At 42.5% G+C, this 26,328-nt stretch overlaps 2 protein-coding genes across 9 annotated transcripts in view; one reads left to right on the top strand and one right to left on the bottom strand.

The window, feature by feature from the left end:
• The first annotated feature begins 656 nt into the window (after nt 1-656).
• On the top strand, nt 657-19,062 carry traf7 (TNF receptor-associated factor 7). 3 transcript variants are annotated; one of them, XM_023154042.3, is made up of 22 exons: nt 657-810; nt 4,012-4,186; nt 4,362-4,413; nt 4,500-4,588; nt 4,782-4,898; nt 5,045-5,137; nt 5,695-5,728; nt 5,826-6,048; nt 6,156-6,290; nt 6,459-6,554; nt 6,648-6,769; nt 10,668-10,741; nt 10,846-10,894; nt 11,151-11,278; nt 11,453-11,535; nt 11,636-11,675; nt 11,803-11,919; nt 12,950-13,072; nt 15,649-15,768; nt 16,034-16,165; nt 17,020-17,139; nt 17,345-19,062. In XM_023154042.3, exons 2-22 carry the CDS (start codon nt 4,073-4,075, stop codon nt 17,357-17,359), a joined length of 2,076 nt encoding a protein of 691 aa, XP_023009810.1. In that variant the 5' UTR covers nt 657-810; nt 4,012-4,072; the 3' UTR covers nt 17,360-19,062. The 3 variants fall into 3 exon arrangements, with proteins under 3 accessions (XP_023009810.1, XP_004570399.1, XP_004570400.1); XM_004570342.3 differs by having other exon boundaries at nt 4,497-4,588; XM_004570343.3 differs by lacking the exon at nt 657-810 and adding an exon at nt 1,406-1,495 and having other exon boundaries at nt 4,497-4,588.
• A 1,768-nt stretch (nt 19,063-20,830) lies between these two features.
• Nucleotides 20,831-26,328, bottom strand: part of caskin1 (CASK interacting protein 1) — a 126,801-nt gene continuing 121,303 nt past the window's right edge. For all 6 annotated transcript variants that reach the window (XM_024802140.2, XM_024802141.2, XM_024802143.2 and 3 more), the window contains one exon: nt 20,831-25,894. In XM_024802140.2, the coding sequence (XP_024657908.2) occupies nt 25,798-25,894 (97 nt within the window). In that variant the 3' untranslated portion in view covers nt 20,831-25,797. The remainder of the gene's footprint in view (nt 25,895-26,328) is intronic.

The raw sequence follows: 26,328 nt of genomic DNA, 5'->3' as shown, positions 1-26,328 counted from the left end.
ATTTATATAAACCTGAATTACAAGAATAAATATACTTCTAGTTACACATAATTTCTACACAATATATGAAATACAAAACATTGTCATAGTTACTGGGAGAAACTATATTCTGATGCCATAAGGTTCCTTTTTATAACGCCCGGTGTTATTCATATTATTGTCTAATATTGTCCAGTTCTGTGTCATTAAACGTGTGTATGTGTTTTTTTCTTTCAGTCCAGTTTATTAATCTGATTCTTTCTATCATAAACTGTAAACACTCGAAGATGCTGGCTGATATAATTTATCAGTAGTAGTAGTATTTCCGTGTCATTTGGGAATAAGTTGTCTATGAGAGTGGCGCAATATGATGGAAATAAGCTCATGTGTTCCAAATGTCGCCATTTCCCGAGAAATCACAGCATTTGTAACATTATTTTACACTTCAACACCTCTCCGCATCAGACCACCATCCACGTGCCCTGCACGTATAACGTGATGGTGGCCGCTCCGTGTCCGTGTCGGTCAGGAACCAATACGGAGGCTGAACTCGTCAGACTGTGGATTTACTTGGGAATAACGCACTTCCCAGTTGGTTTGCGGAATTTTACTGACAGCATCAAGTCCAATGGCAGGTCCGCGAGGTGCATTGTGGGTGGTATAGTCTAACAGCGGAGAAAAATATACTGATGAAGAGAACGCGTTACGAGTTCGACTACATGTCCCAGAACACACTGCGGTATCTTGAGCTGTGTGTATGTGAGGCAAAGAGGAAGATTTCAGAATTCGTCTAGAAAATTGTAGCTGCGCTGTTGTTAAACAGATATAATGGTAAGTGTGCAAAACTAAGCCAAAACGACTTTTTTGTAATCATGTTCTTGCTGAATACAAAATAAAGCGGATTATTCGACCGCTGTTTTTAGTTTTTCCTGCCACAGACTGTTAGTCGCAGTGATTGCTAATGAAAATGTAACATAAGCTAAGTTAAGCTAGCAAAGAAGATACTTAAGGTTAGCAATTGTCGCAGTTTACATGGTTGTTGACAACATGACTGCAGGCAGACACGGTTGTAGACCGCTTTCTTTTATAGTAGGAAACTCGCGCTTTACGCCTATTCGCTTATATATTCCGCGTTTAAGCATTTAGCCAGCTAGCTGTCTTTAACTTTGTTCCGTTGTGTGTGTGTGTGTGTTCGTGTTCCGCCCCCCTTTTTTTACGGGAATCTCCGGGCTTATGACAGCGAGTACAGCTCCGGAATAGGTTCACTGGCAGACTGTGCAGCCCACGGACCGCATACCTTTCCGTTTGCATCATTAGCTAGTTGTCCGGGTCACTGGTTTTTTTGGCTGTCTCGCCCCCCCTCTCCCCATTGTGCTTGTTTTGCTCCCTCTCTATGTCTCCCTCACTCCTCCCCTTGGTTTGACGGTTTGCAGATGTTGAGCACAGTTTCACAAGTTTAGCACACGAATAAGTTGGACTCGGTGTATATCTTTGGAGGAGCACTACTTTTAACAAGGTAGAAGGATTAGAGATATGCTATTGTTTGCTAACTATCTGCATGTGTACTTTCTATCAATATGTACATATACACAGTGTATATGTGTGTTTGTGTGTGAATGAGCACTCTTGCGAGGCAAACATCCGAGATGAATCTACAATTTGTAGAATTTTGAACTTCCTCTGCTGATCTGCTGCTGGCTGATGCAGCTTTACTCTCCCAGTTAAAAGACTTAGAATTATTTCACTTTGTCAATAAACACGACCTATTATGTTTTACCTTATTTTTTTCTGTCTTAATATGTAAGACAGACAGCAAATAGAAAAAGTTGCATTTCCTTCGAAAATGCTGTGTGAATGCCGTGTAGTAGAATCTGAAAACAGCAGAAGAAGGAGAACTATCTGCAAACACTGTGCAGAAGCTGAAGTCTTTGCTGAAAACTGCATTATTTGAAAGGGTACAGTGAACAGTGTCAAGAAAGTGGAGTGTGTGCAAGCGTTGAAGACGTGCGGCAACATCCACAGGTAGGATTGAACCTTGACCACCGGGTCTCACAGCGCCTCACGGCATTCGCACAATGATAGCAAGAGTGGAAGGGAAGGTTTACAACATGGTAGAGCAACTGCTGTGAAGGCTGGTTTGATAAAAGATAAAAGACAGTCTGGGCTGAAGGTGGCAGAAATGAAGATGTTAGGATTTTTATTGAGAGTGAGCAGGATGGACAGGATTAGAAATGAGTGTATCAGAGTGGCAGCTTAGGTTAGCAATTTGGAGATTAAGTTAGCCTTGCCTTACTGAGATGACAAAACAAATTTCCCACGTGTGGGACTAATAAAGGTTATCTTATCTTATCTTATCTTATCTTATCTTATCTTATCTTATGGTTTGGACATGTGAAGAGGAGGGATAGTGGATATATTGGGGAAATGATCATCAAGATTGAGCTGCCAGTTGGAAGCATAACAAGGAGTTCAGAGCAGGTTCATGGATGTCACGAGAAGGACATGGAGAGGGTTGATGTGACAGGGTTGGCTGTGGCTCAGGCGGTAGAGCAGATCAGCTTGATAGGTTGGTGGTTCGATTCCTGGCTTCCCCACTCTGCATGCCAAATATCCTTGGGCAAGATTGCCCTCCGATGCGTTCATCGGAGTGTGAATGTGTGTGAATATTTATTAGTTGCACTTGTGTTTGGAAGTGCTTGTATGAGTGGGTGTGATTAGGTGAATGAGGCATGAGCACTTTGAGCACTCCGGGAGAGTAGAAAAGTGCTATATAAGAATCAGTCCATTTACAGAGGAGGTTGCAATGGATAGGGTGAGCTGGCTGTGGCCAAAAGAAGAAGATATAAATAATTACAAAATTGGATGCTCCTATGAAATAAAGATGGGATATATGCAAGAAATCCTTGGGAAACTAAAGCTCCAGCTTCAGTTTTTTCTGCTCTTGGCTCTGTATTATGTCATTGGAGCAAATTTCCTAATATGGTCATCTCAGCCACAAAGCACAGTCAGCAGAAAGGTGTGTCAAACGGAGGGGGGGAAATGAGCATAAGTCCACTTCAAGCTGACATCTACTTTTTTTAATGGTCTGAAAATCAGTCTTCAGATGTCTTCTTTTGCCTGACCAACAGTCCAAAAACTACAAACATTTAATGCACTGACTCAGAACATGTTCTGTTTAGGCATTAGACAAATCAAAACAGTCTGAATTTCTTAATTTGTTGTCAGTTCAGTAACTAAATAATAATATTTCTCATTCTCAGTAGTCCATGTTGTTACTTCAGTTCTGAACCGTCCCAAAACTGAAAAGCTTTCTTGTAAAGCAGCACGAGGCCACGGTTTGTTCACAGAAAGACAGGAAATCCTGTAATGACATTAAAAAAAATCACATTACTTTCTATCCTCTCAGATCAGCTGGGCCTCAGATTTCAGTCTGGGGGTACCTGAGGAGTTTTTTGTGTGTATATTTGTGAATGAGACAAACTACACAGTACTAGCAGAGAGGAAACAGAACTTTTTTTGTTTTTAATTTAACAAATTAATTAACGAATGACTGAACTTTGAACTTCCTGTTATTGCTGGATTTGTGCTCTGGGTTTTCTGGATAGTCGGATTCAACAGACTAAAACATAAAACTTCTTCATAAACGTCATCTTTTCTGTGAATTGAAATAATTATGTTTGATTGTGTTGTTGTGCTTGAGGCCAGTAAAGTAGGTCAAACGTCGCCTTAACAACAGTAACTCCACTGTGTCGTTTCTTTTTCACTGCGTTGCCTCTCGTGTAGATTAAAGCTGTGCTGCAGCTTCTGGCAGTTGCTGACATCCCTCGAGCCAACTGTGGGCATGTGGCTTTTATTTTTAATTTTTGTTCTGTGTTAAAACATAACTCTAACTTAAAGCAAGCATTACTTGCTTAAGCTCTTTTTACTCGGACTTCTGTAGTTCTGGTCGGAGGGAAATAACCATACCAACTGATATCGTTTTTACAGTATGTGTCACGCTAATACCCTCCTTGTCCTTTTACCTCTTCCTAGGCCTAGCAGTCCAGCTACCTGATAGTCTTTCCTCACATATTCTGAGTGTGTGCTTTGGGTTATGAGCAGTGGTAAGACTCCTCGTTACAACCGATACTCCGGAGGAGCAGCGATAGCTAGCACAGCAACCATCCCCAGCAGCCCCTCCAGCCCCTCAGCAGACTCTGGCAACGGGGTGAGAGACACTTGCAGAAATTTGAATCATGTAGCAGGATTAGTATTCATTGTACACTATTGCTCATTGTACTCGTGATCTGCAATGTATTCCCATCACAGCTTTTGTTTTATTTTAAAATAAACGGAAACTTTGACTCTGAGCTATTCCGTCTGTGCATCTTTCTTCACTGCAGAGCAGGATGGAGGCCTCGTTTGCTCCAACTTTCTCAGCTGCTGGAGCTAAAGGTGACACATAATTAACACACCACTGCGTGTTTGCTTGATGTCTGTAGTGTTCTTTCCTCTGAGTATTCCCCTTCTTTTTTCAGCAGAAGGCTCCAGCACTTACAAGCAGCACAGACGGACTCCTTCCTCCTCGAGCACTCTGACCTACTCCCCCCGTGATGACGACGATGGAATGGTAAGCACACATCAACTCAACATCCAGTTCATGATAACGTAGTCAAAGTGATCATTTATTGGACTAAAACATGAAATGTTTTCATGCTCTGCATCTTTTTCATATTTGCACGCATGAGGATTTGCTGTGATACCGTTAGTGTGGGATTTGTTTATGAACTCTTCTTCCTCGCTGCTTCTTTTCCCTTCCTCAGCCTCCCATCGGTACTCCTCGGAGGTCAGATTCGGCCATCTCAGTCCGATCTCTCCATTCCGAGTCCAACATGTCCTTGCGCTCCACTTTCTCTCTGCACGAAGAGGAGGAGGACACGGTATGGCAGCCGGCACTTATATTTACTCTACATATATGGAAGCAAATATAAACAGATGCCTTGCAGTACATTCAGAGATCTACACAGACACACAGAGCACAGTTTTGGAGTTGAGTGAATTAACACAAGTTTATGTTTGTGAGCAGGAGCCGCAGGTCTTTGCTGAGCAGCCTTCAGTCAAACTTTGCTGCCAGCTGTGTTGCAACGTCTTCAAGGACCCCGTCATCACCACGTGTGGGGTGAGTCTTCTTTTAATTTGTAATCTTTTTCTTTCTGTCCGTCTGCCTGTGCTTTGAAAGTTGTTCCTCTTTTTTTCCATAGTTTGTCCAACTGCTTGTAAAAACCTCCAACAAATTTCATCACAGTTGTGCTCGGTTTCCTAAAGGTTTGATTGTGACTCTGAAAAAGTGCTAAAACTGACATGCTGTTGATATCCAGCTGTCAAATAAATAAAATAGTGATGACAAAGGACTGCTTGAGAAAGGGGATCATACAGGGCACATCCAGTTACTGGATTTCTGACTAATGTGAATTGGAATGAAAATAGACCTGTTTGCCCTTTTTAATGACGTACTAAAAAAACAAACGCATTTCCACAATATTCTAGGTTATTCTAAATGCACTAGTAGAAGTGGCTGTAAATCCCTGGTGGCCAACAATTTCTGCTAGTGTTGCAGTAAATCAGAAAAGCTGCCACTCTTTGTTACATGCATGTGTGACTGTCAGGGCTCACCAAATATCCAGATGTTTTAAAGCAAAGTAAAACTAAACTAACTCTAACTTCCTCTTTCTGCAGCACACTTTCTGCAGACGATGTGCCTTGACTTCAGGTAACCCTAAAAAATGTGTAACAGACATTTATTGCAGTACAATTTTGAAGTTTACTCGATTTTAACCCTACCTAATTAATATTTGTGCTCCTTGCAGATAAGTGCCCTGTGGATGCAGCTAAGTTAACGGTTGTGGTGAACAACATTGCAGTAGCCGAGCAGATTGGAGAGCTCTTCATCCACTGTAAATACGGCTGCAGGGCTGTAGGCAGCAGCGCGGCCGGCGCCACGGCCTCCAACACCTCAGTGGCCGGGAAACCTGGAGCCTACGAGGTGGACCCGCTGGGCTGCCCGTTCACAATCAAACTATCTACACGCAAGTAAGGAAACATTCCTGAAATCTAAAGTGAAACAAAGAGCTGTATGGTCTGTTTGTATCCTGTTAAAAAACATTTTCTGCTTTCATCGTCCCAACATCTGTTTGCAGAGAACATGAGGCCAGCTGTGACTACAGGCCCGTGCGATGCCCAAACAACCCCTCCTGCCCGCCGTTGCTCACCATGAACCTGGAGGCTCACCTCAAAGAATGCGAACACATCAAATGTCCACACTCCAAATATGGGTAATCCTAAAACAGCGCTTTGATGTCTTATTTTCACCTTTCTCCAGCATATTTTGTTCATTCTATGAAATTATTTCTTGCTTTTTCCATTGGCACTGTTACTTTACTGTATTCATATTTGCTCTGTTTTACTTGTCAGTAATCTGCATCTTGTCTCCTTGCCAACAGCTGCACATTCATAGGCAACCAGGACACATATGAAACACACCTGGAGGTCTGTAAATTTGAGGGCCTCAAGGAGTTTCTCCAGCAGACTGACGACAGGTGAGCTCAGATAAACAGACTTTTGTTGTGCTGAACCGTTTCTGTTAACCTCCCCATCGGTCCTAATGTGACGTCTGACTTTTACCTGCTTAGATTCCATGAGATGCAGCTCACTCTGGCTCAGAAGGACCAAGACATCGCCTTCCTACGCTCCATGTTGGGGAAATTATCTGAGAAGTTGGATCAGCTAGAGAAAAACCTGGAGCTCAAATTTGGTGAGATGACAGAAAAGCAGAACTAAGAATCAGTTCTCTTTTTCTAACATTCAGCAACATCATTTGCATATTTATATGCTTGGAAGAAGATGTAGTTGAGCTTCAGTGAGCAGGTGGGCTGCTTGTATGTGGCTCAGTGATGCTGTATAGCTGTCAAGAAACAGGTGCTGTGGTACCTCAGGTATACAGCTTATATAAAGAATGTGTTTTAAATAGTTCACTTTGCCCAAGTATTCAGCAAAGCAGTGCATGTGAAAGACAAGTACAGACTCTCAGACTAATATCATGGATAGATCAGACATGTCTTCACACTTCAGCTTATTTGAGTATTCAGTATATTATCAGCACAACATGTACTGAATACCAAGATGTGCGTTTTGTTGTTATCGACTCTAGGAGCCATCAAATTAGATTCAGTAAGAAGATATTGGCTCATACTTCCTCTGGATGTTTCACAGACTGAAGGGAAGTTCCGACTTAGTTAAGTTACTTAATAAGGCTTTAAGTGGAACTGTAGTTGTTGGTAAATAGTTTTATTTTGGTCAGGCCAGTTTCCAAAGTCGCATGGACCTGTTAGGATTATTTTTAGTTCTCCTTTTATTCTTGAGCTCTTCTTAGAGGAGCTTTGTTCAAAATAATTTGTATTCGTCTTATACCATACATGTGTGCAAAAATATTTATCACGATATATATTTGAAAATTTGCGATAACGATATAACTGACGATATAATTGATGCGAGACAAAATACAACTCCACAACATTACTAGCACAAAAAACCCATCCATTTATTTTCACTTAAACAAGCAGCTGTTTTTTTATGTGCATTAAAGCTTTATAAAAATGTAACAGTGCAAATGCAAATTCCTTGCTGAAGGTTTAACCAAAAGGCATTTCCAGTAGACATGTGCTGACATATCCTGAGCATAACCATAATATCCACTGAAGTTAAAAAAGAGGTGCTTTGCAACATTAAACTGCAGTGTGCCAAATAAAAAAGTCAAATATGTATTTCTCGGACCATAAGGTGCACGGGATTATAAGGCACAAAGCAGTCAGATAAATCAAACTTTATTCAACTCATTCTTCTTGCTTCCTCCACTTCTGTACCATCGAGTCATTAATGCTGTATTCTATCACAGCGGCTCTATTCCCATGTTGTTGCAGTATATTAATGCCTAACCTCATATTGTGGATGGATTATCTCAGTTGTTCTCCTGACTTAAGTTTGGTCCGTTTACAGCATCCTGCCATGCGATTGCATTTGTCTCTAACCATGAAGAACCTTCACGTTAACTTTCATCGAGGGGAAAAGTGTTAGTGTTCATCCTCCAGCTTCACTGTGTTTATGCTAACACAGCTGTGTCGCTAGCGACCTGTAGCACATCATTATATCCGGTCATTAAGTGATGACGTGACGAATTCTACTTCCGGGTTTAATGTGGCTTTTGTGTTGTTAACATGTTTAATGTTTTGTATTTTCTTCTATTTAATCTCAAAAAGCTCCTAAAACAGTCAGCGATCACTGTTGACCTCCCTCGGCTTTTATTACCGCTAATCATTTATTTAAGCTCAGTTTTTAAAACCTTAGGATGTAACTACAGCCCAGCCCATGCAGCAGTATATGAATGACTAACCTCGTATTGTGGATGGATTATCTCAGTTGTTCTCCTGGCTGAAGTTTGGTCCTTTTACAGCATCCTGCCATGTGATTACATTTGTTCCTGACCACCGAGAACACTCACGTTAACTTTTATCGAGTGGAAAAAAAGTTAGCTTGTTTATATTATGCTAACATAGCTGTGTCGCTAGCGGTCACGTAGCACATCATTATATAGCAGCTAGCCCAACTTCAGTAACCCTACAAACGTCACTGCTGTTTAGTTTTCTGTCTTCATTTATGCTGGAAGTGATAACAGAGCTGTACGTTTTAATTTGTTTCCAAAACCCCGCAGTCAGGACATGCTATATTGTATTTAGATAGAAGCTAGCGAGCTAACTCCCTGCTAACTTCTAACTCCGTTAAATGTCATAAATTCCGTTTTCATGGGTGCCTGGATGTTAAACTCAATTGTTACGCCTGGTAGAGCAGAACGCTGATCATTTTATTAAAGATGAAAGACTTTAGACAGTTTTTCAACTCTCAGTAATGCCATAGTGATCGTTTGATATATGGACCTGCAGCGGAGTTTAGGCCCAGACACGGCTAGTGACGTCAGACTTAGCGACCGGATACCAGGTAGCCCAACTTCAGTAACCCTGCAAACGTCACTGCTGTTTAGTTTCCTGTCTTCATTTATGTTGGAAGTGACAGCAGAGCTGTACGTTTGATTTTTTTCAGAATTTTCTCAGTCAGAACATGCTATATCATGCTTAGGTAACTAGTGAGCTAACTTCCGCTAGCTTCCTGCTAACTTCTTACACCGTTAAATGTAATGAATTCTGTTTTCATGGATGCCTGGATGTTAAACTTCATAGTTGCAACATTTTTACAAACTAATTCTGGTTCATCCATTTCACTCAACAATCTGCTTTCCTCCTTCTCATTCTCTGTTACCACCGTGCTTTTTCGTCACTGCGCATGCGCGTTTTACCCAAATTCTATCGCGATGTTTCATTTTCTTATCGTTGCCTAACATTGTACCAGTATTACAGTGAACGGTATAATATGGCCCAGCCCTATGTGCAGCATCTTAGTTCATCCTCCGTCTGAAGCCGTCTTAGCTCGTCTCCCTATGATGTTTACTTTCTTTTGAATGGCTGCCAGTGGCGACTCATTGCACCATCATGGGTCTGTGTCCCCAACATGTTTGTATAAATATAAACATCCACCACTTGCAATGTATAACAGCAAACCATTAACAGCTGTAGTTACTTGCTGACAGAAGAAGTGCAGGTTTATCGGGTTTGTTTTTGGGCCGGAAAGGAAAGGGGGGTATGGGGAATGGAGATGATCTTGGATATGATGGAGTGTTATCCATGTGTGAGTTAAAATTGGAGCCTTTTAAGAATCTGCATCACGTGCATCTCCTTATGCGTGTTGTCTCTTAACTGTGTGGGTAGGGTTGAAGGCTACAGATTTAAAAACTACTAAATCAGTCGGCGTGCTGCTACAGGTAACTGCTCCTTCAGGAGCTAGTAGGAAACCCTCTCAAATGCTGCCTTATGCTATGCTCTGTAATGGAGAAACTATGTAAGAAAGTAGCACTTCATGATTTGCAAAATGCAGCACAGACTTAAAATAAAAAGAGACACATAACCTGGGTAATTAATATCCATCCATCCATCTTCTTCCGCTTTATCCGGGGCCGGGTCGCGGGGGCAGCAGCCTAAACAGAGAACCCCAGACCTCCCTCTCCCCAGCCACCTCCTCCAGCTTATCCGGGGAACACCAAGGCGTTCCCAGGCCAGCCGAGAGATATAATCTCTCCAGCTTGTCTTGGGTCTGCCCCGGGGCCTCCTCCCGGTGGAACACCTCACGCAGGGGGCATCCTTGTCAGATGCCCGAACCACCTCAACTGGCTCCTTTCAATGTGGAGGAGCAGCGGCTCTACTCTGAGCCCCTCCCGGATGGCCGAACTTCTCGCCCTATCTCTAAGGGAGAGGCCAGCCACCCTTCGAAGGAAGCTCATTTCTGCTGTTTGTATCCGCGATCTCATTCTTTCAGTCACTACCCACAGCTCGTGGCCATAGGTGAGGGCAGGGACGTAGATCGACCGGTAAACTGAGAGCTTCGCTTTTACACTCAGCTCTCTCTTCACCACCACAGACCGGTGCAGCGTCCGCATCACTGCAGCCGCAGCACCAATCTGTAATGAATAATCATAGTAAACATTTAGTTGTGCTGCTTAAAGTTTTTCTCATCGTCTTAAAGACCTTGTGTGTCTGCGTGTGTTTCAGATGTGCTGGATGAGAACCAGAGCAAGCTCAGCGAAGACCTGATGGAGTTTCGTAGAGATGCCTCCATGCTTAACGTAAGTGTGTGTGTGTGTGTGTGTGTGTGTGTGTGTGTGAGAGAGTGAGTGAACTGGAGTTTATGTGACTAAGAAGCCTACAAATACTTACTTTGTCCCTCCAGGATGAGTTGTCCCACATCAACGCCAGGCTCAACATGGGAATCCTGGGCTGTAAGTGTCTGTTAGCCTTTACTCTTCTCCTCTCTCAGCATTGGGTGAAAATCTGTGAAAGGTTTAACCTGAAATTCAAATTGTAGCTCTGCCAACTCTCAGGATTGCCCTCCTCCCCCCGCTCACGCTTTTCCATTTCCCTTTTCTTTATCCACCTTTCAGTTCTTAACCTCTTGTTTCAGTTATTTTCCTCGCACTGTGTTTCTCCAGTGAAAAATGCAAATCCACTCTATGCCGTCTTTCTGCCTGTGTGTAGCATACGACCCCCAGCAGATCTTCAAGTGTAAGGGGACATTTGTGGGCCACCAGGGTCCCGTCTGGTGTCTCTGTGTCTACTCCACTGGAGACCTGCTCTTCTCTGGCTCTTCTGATAAGACGATTAAGGTAATGGCTACACTCATTTCCCCGTTTTTGTATACGTGCTATTTTTGCCTCCTCACTCCTGTTTCCAAAGAGATTCAGACAACTTCCACATATAACCCTGTTTTGTAGAAAGTAGGAATTGTAGAGTTGTTGTTATGCACAGAAATACTAAGTGACGGCTTCTCTTCCTCTAAGGTGTGGGACACCTGCACCACCTACAAATGTCAGAAAACCCTGGAGGGTCATGATGGCATCGTGCTGGCTCTGTGTATCCAAGGGTAACATAATTCACACATGCACACATGTTGTAATCATTGGATCTCTATCAGCTGCAGGAATCTCAGGATGACTCAGTTGTATTTTTTTTCCTCCCCATAGTAACAGGCTATACAGTGGCTCTGCAGATTGCACCATCATTGTAAGTCTCTGCGTCCTCCCTCTTTTAGGACCAAGCTTATAAAATTTCACGATGGAATGTTTTCATACGTCGAGAAGCTCATTTATTTGCATCATGCATTTCCCCTCCAACTGTGCATCTTGCGTAGGTGTGGGACATTCAGACGCTCCAGAAAGTCAATACTATCCGTGCCCATGACAACCCCGTATGCACACTGGTCTCCTCCCACAACATGTTGTTCAGCGGCTCCCTCAAGGCCATCAAGGTACTGTTATGTGCAGCATATTTCACACAGTGTATGTTGGGTTATTTTATGTTTTTCAAATCTGTAGAAGTAGACGGATTTGCCCAAATCCTGCACAGCTGACATCTGCAAAGAATATGACAATGTGAAAAATGAATAAACTTGGACTGTAGCCTTTAGTGACAGAGAAGAAGAGGATGCATTGGTGCTGTATGTCGGTGATGTCAGTGCTCCCACAAAAGGGACTTTCCCTACTTGAGGCTTTCCCTCCCCCCGCTCCAACCCCCTTCACTCAGCCTTTCTCAACATCAGTTCAGTGACAGATCACACTTGAATGTTTCCACCTCTGCTGTTTAAATTTCTGATTTCTTGTTTTTTTGTTTTTAAACATGTTTCAGGTCATCAGATGACTTTTAGCGTTAGAAAAAGTTGACCAGCGTAAATAAAAAATGCTGCTTTTAAAAGAAGATTTCATTTATTAAATTAAACACAGTTATATAAACTTCCTGGGACAATGTGAAAAAGTCTTTTCTCTTCTAAATGTCAGAAGTGGTTGTGACAATCATGCGTTTCTGATATTTGTCTTCATATGACTGCGGAGGAATTTTGAGCCTCTCTTCTGTGCAGAGTGTTTCAGTTCAGCCACATTGGGGGGATTTCCAGCATGAACGCCTGTTTAAGGTCATGAAGCAGTTCAGTCTGATGTGATTTTAACTCTAAAACCTTCATTTTGGGGGGTTTGATATTTGTTTTGAGCCATTCAGAGATGGACTTGCTGCTGTGTTTCAAGTCCTTTTATCTGCCTCAGCTCAGCTGTTTGCGTGTGTGAGTGTGACAAACTAGCTTTTTGTGGTATGTTGATGAAGGTGAAGCTGAAAATGAGTCCAGTATTTAAAATGTCCATGTTTTACTCTAGTAAACAAATGTTTTACCAAACGTTTAATATTTTTTCACCATCTGGTATTTTTGTAATTTTATTGACTGTTCTCTTTGGATCCAGTACTTTTTTCCTCCTCTGTTAGTTCAGTGGATTTTCTTGTCGTGTGTGTAGGTTTGGGACATCGTGGGCACTGAGCTGAAGCTGAAGAAGGAGCTGACAGGACTCAATCACTGGGTTCGAGCGCTGGTGGCCTCCCAGAACCACCTGTACAGCGGCTCGTATCAGACCATCAAGGTAAGAAAGAGCAATGTTTACCTACTTATGTCCGATCATAACTCAGCAGCTATAAATGATTCAAACAAAATAAAAAAGCATCATGAGACTGCATATTTCCACTTTACGCACAAACTGAGTCCTTGGAGCCAGAAGGATTCCTGGATCTGGATTCCTTTGTGCTGTTATGTTAAACATCTCTAAGTTTTGTTTAAATTTGATGCGTACGAACACGTTTATTCAACCTCCACACAATGTGAGGTTTATTTCACAGCTGCCCAAAACAGCAATGGTAATAAACAAAATCATTTTTTATTCCACCAGCAAAATTATTCTTTAATCAAAATGATGTTTTTCATGCTAAAATATAATTATTGTTGTTACCCATTAATTCACAAACACTTACACAGTCTTAACATGCTTTACTTTGTTTTGACTAAGACGCCAAATTCCAGTTATTTACTTGAACTCCTGAACAGAGAAAATAGTTTTTGATGTTGAACGTTGTGCCTGATTCATTTCTGACTGCTCGGAGAAGTCCAGTGTTTGTTTTTGTTTCTTTTATTCACGTTTTAGATGGACAGAACCTTACGAACATAAACTACAGGAATGATAATATTGTCAGCTCTCTGTCCTTTGCTTATTTGCAAAAAACAAAACAAACTGAAATGCACAAAGCAAGACGGGAAGAAAAGAAAAATAAACCCAAAAGGAACAAAATCAGCTGGGAAACGACAACAAAGGGCAAAACACACAGGTGCCCAGGAACTAAAGACGACCTCGGCCACTGGCTGTATTAAACATTTTCTTTCTTTTACTGGCTGCAAAGAAAAAGAACAAACAACAACAAAAAATATTTGAGTAGGGTTTGGAAGCTGGTGGTCGATCATTTTGGAGCCAATGTGTAAAAATAAAAAAACATCCGGAGGAAGATGGACACGCAGAGCTGGACGAACAGCCAAACATACATTTCGGTTTTAATGCAGGCACTGCTGCTAGTGTGTTGGGCTAGGTCAGGGTCTCCAGCTTTGTGTTCTGTCATCTCTGGGTGTTGGTGGGAGTACTGAGCCCCCGTGTGCAGTTACAGCTGCATCCATGAGTGTATCCCCTCAGTTATGTTCTCAGCACTGACAAAGGTTTGTGCGTCGGCTTCATTCACTTCCTCACTGTTCAAAGTACTTGGAATGCCTGTGTGTGTGTGTGTCTGGGCTCGTTTCATGCTGTGTGTTTGTGTATGCTCACGTCTCACTGTCTTGCTGCAGTTGGCCACTAATGACTACCTCAGGGACATCGAAGGGAGAACAGAGAGCAAAGCGAGAGGGACTGGTTGTAGGAACGAAGGACAGTCTGTGGAAGAATGACGGCGCTCTGTTATGTGACGCCTGTGAGCGAGCAGCTGGTCTCTAGCCATCGCTTTAACTGGAGGAGCCATTTAGAGACGGTTTCCCGCAGAAACTGTTCTGACACATGTTGGCAGCATTCGGTGACGGTTAAGCTTTTAAATATTTTAGCAGCTTCATACATTTGACACAGACTGGATGCAAAGTCCCCAAAGGTCTGTTTGATCCCTGGATATAGTTTGTTTAATTGGAATCATTCGATGGTATTATTTTTGTGGGACAGTATGAAAAAAAGACCCTTTGTGTGGCATCACAATGTAAACACACTCTCCTTATTAACTGCAGGGGAATCGGTTCGACAAACTCAGTCCTGGCTCAGCTCTTTATGCTCACGTTGTATTTAATAAGTCCTAGAAGCACAACATTGAAGATATTTATGAGTCTGTAATGGGTAAATGTTTACTGTGACTCTGGAGCATTGAGGCAGATTCATGTTTTACGTTTCACAATAATTAGTTAAAGTGAGTCGACGTGGTGGGAAAGGCTGGGCTTGAAGTGACATTTCAGACTTGTTTTCTACAGTTCTCGTCACCTGTCCTCATGTTTTCACTGTATTTCTCTTCATTTTATTTGAGAGCTTTTGAAAACATCTAAATCTATAACAGGCAGGGGGGGCAATTGGCCTCTAATGGCATAAAGGCAGCATGTTTCCACAAGGGGGAGGAGTGGAGATCAAATCAGAGATGACGGGAGAATGAGTGCAATATTCAGCAGGTAGCCAGACACGTTTGAATCGGTGATCCTGTTTCCTGTTAGCCAGATGTTTGTAAAGAGATTATACAGCAGTGTTCTGTTAATGCTTAGTTAACTGTGCTCTAAGTTTAAATAGAGGATTGAGAAGACCTCCTGCATGTTCCTCTGCTCTCCTGTCAGCCCTGTTGTGCTGTACACTGTGACTCATTGACTACACAACAAATTTCATGTTTTTCATAACTTATGAATGATCAGATTCATCTATGAAATGCTGTGGTTACAGCTTCCTAAATGTTTTCAGTGCTGTGTTGTAATTGGCCAGTTAAACCGTGTGATTCAGTGGGGATGAGAATTGATGGCTTCCAGCTGCTGAGTAACTCACTTTTTCCACTGCTGATAACCGAGCGTGCGTGTCTGCGCGCTGTGTTCGTTCCCCTCGGGTCAAGGACGTTCCCTCGCGCTCCTTTTTTCTCCACTAAACTGCTTTCTGTCTGTGCGTGTCAGATTTGGGACATCCGCTCTCTGGAGTGTGTTCATGTCCTGCAGACCAGTGGGGGCAGCGTCTACTCCATTGCTGTCACCAACCACCACATCGTCTGCGGCACCTATGAAAACCTCATCCACGTAAGGCACAGTTTCATTTCCTCTGTCGTTCTTGGCAGTGGCTAAGCCCGTGTCACTGATCCCGTTGGACGCACTGATCTCATAGTTGCAAAGGTTTTTCTGTGGATGTTCAGATTACAACCACAAAGCCTTAGCAAGTCTGTCTGACATGACCTGAAGCAGTCCAGCTGGGGAAATTGCTACAAAGCTGTTTTCTGTGTGTGTTTGTGATGATGATGCAGGAGGAAGGATGGTGGTAATGGTGATGTTTGTGTGTCCTCTCCAGGTGTGGGATATTGAGTCTAAAGAGCAGGTGCGGACCTTGACGGGTCACGTGGGGACAGTTTACGCTCTGGCCGTCATCTCCACCCCCGACCAGACCAAAGTGTTCAGCGCTTCCTATGACCGCTCCCTCAGGGTGAGTCCTGTGTGTGTGTGTGTGTGTGTGTGTGTGTGTGTGTGTGTGTGTGTGTGTGTGTGTGTGTGTGTGTGTGTGTGTGTGTGTGTGTGTCAAGCTGGATGCATTCCACTCAAATACATTTTAGTGCATGGTGTCATTACAGAATTACAGTAGTTTGACATCTTGTCACATATTTTCCTCCCACTCTCGTATCCGTTTGTTTAGCTTAAGTCAAAAAATGAAAGTGGACACAACCATCTTAACCCTGTGCTCAGCTGATGAGCGTCCCTGTCAGCGACGCCCCCTACATGATACAACAGCTGCCGCTCAGAAAAACACATTTTCATCCCAAAGATGTTAATAACGATGTAATAAATATATACAAGGCTGTGATCGGGATGGGCGGAGCCTGAGTGAGTTCACATGAAAGGAAACGAGATTGCCTGGTGTGGAAACAGGATGTTGTAAAGGGTGACGGGCTGTGACGGACATGGTGGTGGTGGGATAGTTCACACTGTTGTCAGTAGTTTCTAACTTGATTTTTATTTTAGGATGTGTGCAGATCATTGATTAACAGGATCAGATGAGATCACAGATGGTTGTAGACTTTTTATTTATTTTTAATCTGAGTCGTCTGTGGTCGGTTTAGTAGTGGGCGGGTGTTCTTGACACCACTGGCCCCCACACTCACCTGACCTAAATCCAACAGAGCATCTGTGGGACGTTCTGCTTTGGTCCGTCTGACGCTGTCAGGTTGCACCTCACTCAGCGCTGTCCCGGGAATTCCTGACGACACCATCCCATCATCTCATCCTACGAGTCACGCTGTGCAGGGCCAGACATGACAGCAGCGCTGCGTTTGTGTGTTGTAGGTGTGGAGCATGGACAACATGATCTGCACCCAGACTCTGCTGAGACACCAGGGCAGTGTAACAGCGCTCGCCGTTTCCAGAGGGCGCCTCTTCTCCGGAGCTGTCGACAGCACCGTCAAGGTACGACAGATCGCCCCCACCCTTAAATCTGAGCTCAACCCACCCGCTGCATCAGCGGTTCACCTTGTCACCTTTTTCTGCTTATACCAGCATCTTGTGCGTTTTCAAAACTAGATTATTAGAAATATTTCTTTTTTCATTCTGAAAGCCGATGTATCCCTGTGCGCGTCTCCTGTCTTACTGTGTCTTTTCCCGTCTCCCTCAGGTGTGGACTTGCTAAACGGTCCGTTGGCTCCACAGGCGTCCAGCTCACTTCACCTCCCGTTAACGTTTCCGCGCAGTTCCCGCCTCAGCACGCATTTCTTTGATTGTGATTTACACACTCCTTAGTGGCCTCATCCACCTGTGCATTACAGGGCACAGCGAGACAAAGCTGCCTTACGGTTGCACCACACTGGACTGACTGGACGCTGCACATTAACCCGAGGTGTGGAGAGGACTGCGGCTGTGCTTTTTTTCACACAGTCGACGGTGCTGCCGGCTTCCTGCAGACGAACTTCACCCATGATACCCAACACATACTGTTTAAAGGCTGGCTTCACTACCCTGGGTGGACCCCATGCAGATACCGTATGTTTATTACGTCATCGATGATTTAAGCTTGTATAAGTGAGCAAAAGGCGTTCTTCTGGGCAAAGGCCTTCATCCACGGCGTCACGACTCCGAATGTTTCATTTTAATCATTTTGACAAACCCTCTGCCTGGTTAGCAAACCGGGAGCACTCCACGTGTCAACCTCGTCCAGCAGCTGTTTGTCCAAAGTGCCAGCTAACATTCTCAAGAGTTTAAAAAAGAAAAAAGGTAAATTGATACTTAATTAAATATCAGTTTATTTCTGTTAAACAGTGAAATGTTTATAGCAGTGTGTGCAATAAAAATATATTTATGAATGATATAGTATTATGTACAGAATCAGAGCTGATAAATCACATCAACCAGATGTTGGGCTGACACCTGAGCCACATGTTGGTGTTTCAGGGCCACAGCAGCACTTTTGTTAGTCCAGCCTGCACATTTTTCCTTTTTTAAATGTCGACTTTTCTCCTCAAACTAGCTTCACTGATTTCTCAACGATGCACCTCGAGGTAAAAACTCAGCCGGGTAGTGCACACCATTCTGCTGCTTACACTCCGTTCACACTCCATCAGATAACTGATCTCAGAGTCCGCCTGAGTAGCTTCATAAATCAATTTCTAAGCAGTCCAAGATAAAAGCGTCTCCCTTTCAGCTGAAGCGTCACGTTGGTGGTCGCCCAGTCCAGTGTTGTGAAACCAGCCTTTCGAAAAACACTTTTTAACGCAGCAAAGACTTTTAAGAGAAAGATCTATAGATTTAGAGTTTTACATTTGTGCCATGATGGAGATGTATTGAGATGTATTGAGAGCAACTCAACGGTTGTAAAGTCGTGTAAGATAACAGAGAGGACGACTCACCCCGGCCTGCAGGGCGGAGCGAGAAGGACGACCTGCGTGCATGCACGTGCCTGTTATTGTCTATACATGAGTGTTTCAATGAGTGCCATATGTGTGGATGAAAAATAAGGAACAGCTGTAATGATGCCTTTTCCTCTCCTCTGTATGTCCCTCCCTCCTCTCTGACCACAGAGTAACACAAACAGTTGACTGCAGTTAACATTAACTCCCCGACGAAAAGGCGCCTGTGCTTTCCTAAATGATGTGTAAGGACCCATATTGGGTTGACAGTACAGCAGAAGGGTTGAAATATTCTTGTGATAGTCGGTGAGATTCAGAGACTAAATCCGAGTTTCACGGGTGTTTAATAGTTTGGCTGCAGCCTCGTGAGGGAGGCAGAGGAAGGGAAGAGAGGAAGCATCTTCACTGGTCACACTTTAAGTGATTTCTTGTATACTTGTAATCATGTAAGCCTAAGTTGATCGTTGATCAATAAAAGTGTTGGAGAAGCGTTCGTCTGATTTATTTGATGAAATAAAGCACCAAAGGACTTGAGGAGGAAATGATCGGAATCCTTTTGGAACGTAGCGTATCATCATATTTCATTCTGTTGCTAAATTAAATGAAAAACTTGGGTTTAATGTAAACTGCTGTTCTGTGTTTTGCGGCAACACTTTTTGTTAGAGTCGTAACTAGAGCAGGAAGGGAGACTGTGACCACGTATCAGATTGGGGTCATTTCTCGTTGGTCTAAGACCATGAGAGTGTTCACCAGCAGAGGTGTGATGTTGAGCAGGCTGCCTGTTTAGCTGTTTTCGCTGTAAAAGTGTCATAAAATCAGCCGTTTTTCAGGACTACTTCTTCCAACGTGTGGTAGTTGCTTTTGCTTTACTGTCATCAGGGACTAACAACAGCAAAACACAAATGAAATTAAAACTTTTACAGTTTTTACTGAAAAAGGTCGAGAATGTACATGAATAAAAGATCTAGAATAGCCAATTTGAACTATGAACTGTAAAACTCACCGTGCTCTGCCTGTACAAGCCTTAAATTCCTGGTTTTTCATGTGTTGGAAGAGGGCCGGACAGTGTATGCTTGCAGATGGATGACAAATTATATATGGAATATAAAAAAACATGCAATAAAACGCTAAAAACACAACAAAAATAAAAAATAATTTTCAAATACACAAGCAAAAGACCAAACAAGAAAAAATGTCATTTTTCTGTATAGCACTCGCTATGGAGTCGCTGCTTACAGGAACTATCAGGATTTTTTTTTTTTAGATTGCACAAACTGTTCAAGAGTTACTATAGTTTCAAGAAATGTTGAGAAAACCTGTCGGGTTAGGGCATGTGCAGGTGTCCTGCTGATCCTTGATCCATCACAGCTGATTTAAATGGCTAAATTACCTCCTCAACAGGTCTCCAGAGGCCTGGTAATGAACTAATCATTTGATTCAGGTGTGTTGACCCAGGGTTCGTCTAAAACCTGCAGGACACCGGCCTCGAGGCCTGGGTTAGGGGATAAAGGGTGAGCTGGGATGGCACTCATACCTGTGTCTATAAAAGACTTATAAAAATTACAGTCCAACCTGCAATCACTCAGGCAGACTAAGGTTATAATCGCTGTGTAATTTATAAACGTAGACGGACTTCACACATTTTGCAATCAGTCTGTGCTGGTGTGCACAACTCGTGTCGTCACTTTGCAGGAGGAGGCCTGAGTCAGCTGGTTGCCAACAGGTTGTATTCTGGTTATACTCCTCTACAGGGTTGCTGAGCATCTATTCGTTTTTGTAGTTAAATTGCTGTCATGCAACAACTACATCACAATTTGTGGAGGAATTTCTGGATTTCTATTTTAGATCTATGAGGCTCAAAACAGACTCTCAATGCAAATAGTAAATGTGAATTTTTGCATATGCAGACAGCAACAGATTTAGATTTTTATCAATGAATCACAGACTGACTCCAACTTGTTGCTGTCTTGAGTCTCCTGGTCTTTGAAGCAACCATTTCAAAGGTATTAACATTTCAAATTTCACTGTCCAGTATTACGGTACTGTTATCTTTCAGAACGAGCGTGGATGTTCACCAGCCTTTACACGAGGTTGGATTACGGTTAGAGGCTGAATGGCTCATTACAATCAATCTTTTTTAATATTTTTGAAACATTTGCTAATTTTATAAGGTCTCATGCGAATCATAAACAGCTACATTGTGCTCTGCAGAGACTCCTGTCACCAAGAAATAAAAATGCAAACAAAAGGAGGCTGTGAAGTTTGTACAGAACATTTATTTATTCAGAGCAGATGGCCATAAGATGCAGTCACTGCAAGCACACCACTGTCCAGTCACTACAACACACACGCACTCCCACACACACAGATTTCACACAGTCAATAGCAGAGCAACACATGACACACTCTCTCAAGCATTCGCATACAGTCGCTGCAGAGCAGAGGAGACACCACTCGGGTGTCTGTTCAGATAAGCACAGGCGGAAAATCAAATAAAAACAGTTTGGCTTCATCTTTTGTTAAGAAGAACAAGGGATGAAAAGTATGTTTTCTCCACAGCTTATTTGACCATCTGTGTGTGGGTTTTTTCACCTTAGTAGCCTCACCCCAACGCCCAAGTACCAAAACACACTTCAGAATAATTCCTACGATATGAAGGATGACCAAAATGAGACCTAAGGAAGGATTGAAAAAGGCAAACCTTTATCTCTGATATGATGGCGGATGAAAAAGCGAAAGTGTCTCAGCTGTAAGCTGCACACAGTACAGCCAACCCTCAAAGGTCAGACCACCAGGCATCTGTCGGATGTCACCACAATGACATCTAGTTTGTAATAACAGAGGACAGTTTGGTACAAGGTAAAAATAACTCAAGGGGAAAAAAATTAAATTTCATAGAAATATGCACCTACACATCTGGTGACAGCTGGCTCAATCACTTTCAGTAACAATTTACTTAACTAAGCTAAGGAAGATGTAAAAGAAATTGAGCCATTACTGTTTATGACAGGACTATTTGTTGTTGTCCATGTTTTGAGGGATATAGTGGGTTGGGGTAGCTTTTCACTCAAAGCTAGATCAGAAGATTGATACCACTCTCATGGCGTAGCTTAGCAGAACTACCTTCAGCTAACGGTTAGCATAATTAAGCAAACATCTTTTACACAGCGTACATTTGATGCAAAATATCACAAACTCTTAACAGGAATGAAATCTAACAGTCTTGCACAAGTTTAAAATTTCAATTATGTAATTAGAAAAAACGTAGACAACAAAAACGTTAACGATCATCGACCTGGAGATAGTTACACTCAGCATGAAACTACCTCCGGCTGGTTGTTAGCCGCGGTTAGCAAATTTCTTACACTAAAGTTTTAGCTGGAATGAAAACCAAAGAGTCTCGGGCAAAGTTGAACTTGAACTTATATCTCATTGTTCAGTTTATATGATTATCTTAATGAGTTCAAATTGAGCGGACAACATGTGAGACTGTGGTTTTCTGTTTAGCTTAGCTTAGCACTATGAATGTAAACTGTAAAAAAAGAACTACTCCTGCTATGTCAGAAGATAATTGTAGATATCACACATCGATTTTTGTACAAATGAAACAAATCAAATATTCCCTAGGAAGCTAGCTAGCTTTTCCAGAGAGTTTTCAGTCCTTTAATTTTAAGCAAACCTTAACTAACCAGCTGGTATCTGTGGCTTCACTCTGAAAGTGGCATTGATCCTCTCAGCTAACTGGGTAGAACCACGTTTATTTTCTAAAACTTTCTTAAACATTGTGATAATGTAAAACTTAACATGCTAACACAACAGATCCACAACATATTTCTTCACAAAAGCAGGAGAAGAAGCTAAAATGTAGGTATTTTTTTAAAACTGATTTTCTGTCATCCAAGCCAACTGCACACTGATTTCTGTGCCTGGTGTGGTGCCAGGGGCTTTTACAAAAGGGGTTGGGGGGGACCCATATCCTTGAAGTGATTGGTCTGTCTTTAGAATGATGCAGTGGTAGCGGAGCTTCCATGAGGGTGCTTCCTAGAGTGAAATGCCTCTCCTGGTTTTCAGAGAACCGGGGTTATGCTAGTAACTGAACGTTTCATTCAGTCGGCTGAGTTTATGGATTAAAAATCACAACTCTGTGGTGCTGGGGAGGGCAGCACGATTTTCATACCAAGATATCAAGTAAGATGGCAAACTGGAAAAAGAGAGTGATGCCCTTATATTATACATATCCATCTACTGTATTGAAGTCAGACCAAAATCACAAAGCAAGGCACATGTTTCAAAGAAAAACAAAGACATTTAAAACTATACAAAAGATAACAAAACGGAACAAGAATTGCTTATACTATACACATCGCCACACCAGGACACATGTACACATGTAGGCGCAGAAAAAAACAATACAAAATAATAGTAATAATATTAATAATAATAATAAAAGAACACTTCCTGGAAACATCCCAACATGTTATCCTACAATGGTTCATCAGCTCAGACCACTTAAGCATGAAGAAGCAAACTGATTCAACACTCAGATTAGATCTGTTTACTTTAAAAATAGTCTTCAGAATGAAACACACTCATAAATACACTTCTTCTTATATATTTTTTTCAAATATCCATATATATATAATCTCTATGTGATCGTAATTTAAATACCACGACTATTCTCTGAGTTCTTATTCATTTATATAAACAGTGTGGCTGCCAGCGTGCTGTGAAACCTTGGTTTTCTTAATGGGCAGAGGTGCAGTTAGAATCTCAGTATTGCGCCAACTTCTGGTTTGAGGAGCTGCACTCGAAACAAACCACCAGGCTTCACACATCTCTGCCGCCACTTCCTCCAATCGAATACTTTTTATATTTTCATCCCATGTACACGGTGTGATCGCACCGTGTAGTAACCATGGTAATGCCGATTACAATGGTGGTGATGTAGATTGTCATGGCAACATAGGGTGGGTGTTTGGGAGTGTGTGGGACAAGAGCAATAGAAAGGTTGTCAGTGGAAGGGAGCGTGTTATCTTAGTAAAGGAGTAGTACCATAAGACCTTCTTAACAGGTTAAATGCAGGTATTTTGTCATGAATATTAGGAATTCAGTGGAAAATCATTGACTAAAAGCAGTCTGCAGACTCAGCTAGACTGTATCTTTTTTATTGGCCAACACAGTGAATCAAAGTAGTTTTTATATAGGTTTTATCAAAAGAAAAAGAGGCTTTAATAGCAGATAGTTGAATCAAATATCTAGATCGAATGAAAACACCTTTGTGTAATTGACTTTACAGGTACATTTAAATGTAGTTCCATTTACACTTTTGCTTTTCCCGCCGTGGCGTGTCTGCTATGTAAAAGGGCTGCGGACACGAGGATGTTGTCGAGTCACAACGAAGTTCAGTACAGCTGTAAATCTGATGGCTTCAGACTGAGTGAGAAGGCGTGAAGTAGAATTCACACATTAAGATCAGAGAGGAGAGAAACAGCTGGAAGAAGCTTGGCCCGGGGAGTAAAACACTCGTCATAATCAATAATCACAATTCACAGCACGAAGCACGGCGGTGGCAGCATCGTGCTGTGGGGGCATTTATAAATGACATATTGAGATCTGTTTTCAAATACTTGTTTTTAGTTAATAAGTGTTGGAAAAAACCTCTATAGACTCTACTCTGACTCTGCATTGGACAGATTGAATGCACAGCGACTCCAAATAGGCCCCAAAATGGTATCAGGTGCTCTGTAGCAACCACTGCACAAAGCTGAAAATGAAACACATTGGGAAACCTGAAGTTTTTTGCAACATCTCTTTAGTCAGAACAAGTTTTTCATTGAGCTGAGTTGAGTTTGTGGCAAAGCTTTGTCTCTCTAGACGTTCAGCTTCACTGTGGTGCTTGTGCTGCACTGTGCAAAGTACTTAGAAGCAGCTAAGACCAGTTTAAGCTTTGCTCACTTGCCTGACTCTACTGCCTTTACCTTACCTCACGAAATGCATGTAACCCCTTTAACTCTCTGAGGTATAAGCCATCAGAGGTGGAAGCCCTAACCCGCCTCTAATCATGTATTCCATGTTCACCAATGGTGGCTTCGACCTCCTATGGCTAAATCCTTTCCAAAATGAATTTGACCGACTTTGTCCCAAACACAACCTGCTGTACACTTTTGTTTTCTCCCTCCCCTTCTCTCTTTATTTTATTTATTAATTGTGCACGCTCCCTTGTGTACGTGTGTGTGTGTGTGTGTGTCTGTAATCAATCTGACTGCATTGTGCTTCTCCTGTGTGTGTGTGTGTGTGTGTGTGTGTGTGTGTGTGTGTGTGTGTGTGTGTGTGTGTGTGTGTGTGTGTGTGTGTACAGGGTGATGACGAAGATGTGGCAGAGATGCAGCCAGGACAGGAAACACAATCTGATCCTGAAACACTCACATGCATACATCTACCACCCTGTTCCTATTGCTCTCCTTCTCTCTCTCGCGTGCACACAACACAGACACACACACACACCTCAGGAGCTGAATAGTCTCGTTTTGGTCACGGATAAAGAACAAAAACAAAAAAAAATCCATCAAGTCATTTACATCATCACAACACCAGAGGTCACCATTCCACACAGAACCAAGACATCAAACCAAAGAGCTAAAGATTGATATTTATCAGTATATTATATATTACTGTGCTAATGCAGGACTTTTTCAGTAGATATAAACTCTCCATGCTTATAATGTACACATACCATACTATGATTCATTACACAGTTGGTTTTTCATTCTGTATTGGTTTTGTTTCTTTGCTCGCTTTGAGCAGAAGAGTTCTTTAAAGACTCACATTTTGATTGCAGTCTCCTCCTTTTTGTTGCATTTCTTCATCTCTCGTCATTTGTGTGTTTTTTCTATTTTCTCTCCTCCATCACTTGTCTTTGGTCCTTTCCCCAACCAACATTTCTCTTTTAGTCTCTCTATCTATTCCTCTTTCTTGCTCTCTCCTTCTCTTGCCAAGTCTGTCCGGGCCTGCGGTGCTGCTCCGTTATCATCAGGAGACGAGAGGAAGAGGAGGGGATGGCGCAGCAACAGACCGATGGATGGATGACAGGGAGGGGTGGAGGGGAATGATGAGAGAGAGAAGGATGAGGAGAAGGTGCGAGATAGAGAGGCGTGTTGCCCGTTGTGCCAACTGAGTCACTTCTGATGCAGCGTTGCTAAGGAGACGCACTGGCTGGTTTCTGTAGTTACTCCAACATGGCGTCAAGCTGGTCGGCGAGGTCATCAAACATGCTGCCGATGTCGTCAAGGATGCTAACTGTGGTCTTCTGCTCGGCCACAGAGCTAGAGGTGCGCGCACACACACACACACACACACAGACACACACACACACACACACACACACACACACACAGACACACAGACACACACACACACAGACACACACACAGACACACAGACACACACACACACAGACACACACACACACACACACACACACACACACACACACACACACACACACACACACACACACACACAGACAGAACCACAAGTTTATTAACAATAAAAAGCAAAGACTAAAAACAATAATGTAAAGTTAGCTGCCCCTCCCTGAGCCTCAGTCTTCCTGTTAAACGTGTGTTTTTCCTTCCCATTGTCGCCAAGTGTTGACTCATAGGGTGTTGTCTGATTGTTGGGTTTTCTCTGTATTACTTTAGGGTCTTTAAATTACAATAGGCGCCTGTTGTTGTGATTCGGTACTGTATAAATCAAA

The sequence above is a fragment of the Maylandia zebra genome, linkage group LG4, assembly GCF_041146795.1.
Source record: "Maylandia zebra isolate NMK-2024a linkage group LG4, Mzebra_GT3a, whole genome shotgun sequence".
Taxonomy (NCBI): domain Eukaryota; kingdom Metazoa; phylum Chordata; class Actinopteri; order Cichliformes; family Cichlidae; genus Maylandia; species Maylandia zebra.
Note: the sequence above shows the minus strand (reverse complement) of the source record. Positions and strands in the feature narration are given on the sequence as shown.

What these genes read in the sequence shown, in the direction of transcription:
- traf7 (XM_004570342.3), top strand. Translation starts at nt 4,073, where the DNA reads ATGAGCAGTGGTAAGACTCCTCGTTACAACCGATACTCCGGAGGAGCA. An exon ending in CTCCAGCAGACTGACGACAG is followed by an intron (nt 6,555 to 6,647) that starts GTGAGCTCAGAT and finishes TTACCTGCTTAG; the next exon opens with ATTCCATGAGATGCAGCTCA. An exon ending in CTGGCTCTGTGTATCCAAGG is followed by an intron (nt 11,536 to 11,635) that starts GTAACATAATTC and finishes TCCTCCCCATAG; the next exon opens with TAACAGGCTATACAGTGGCT.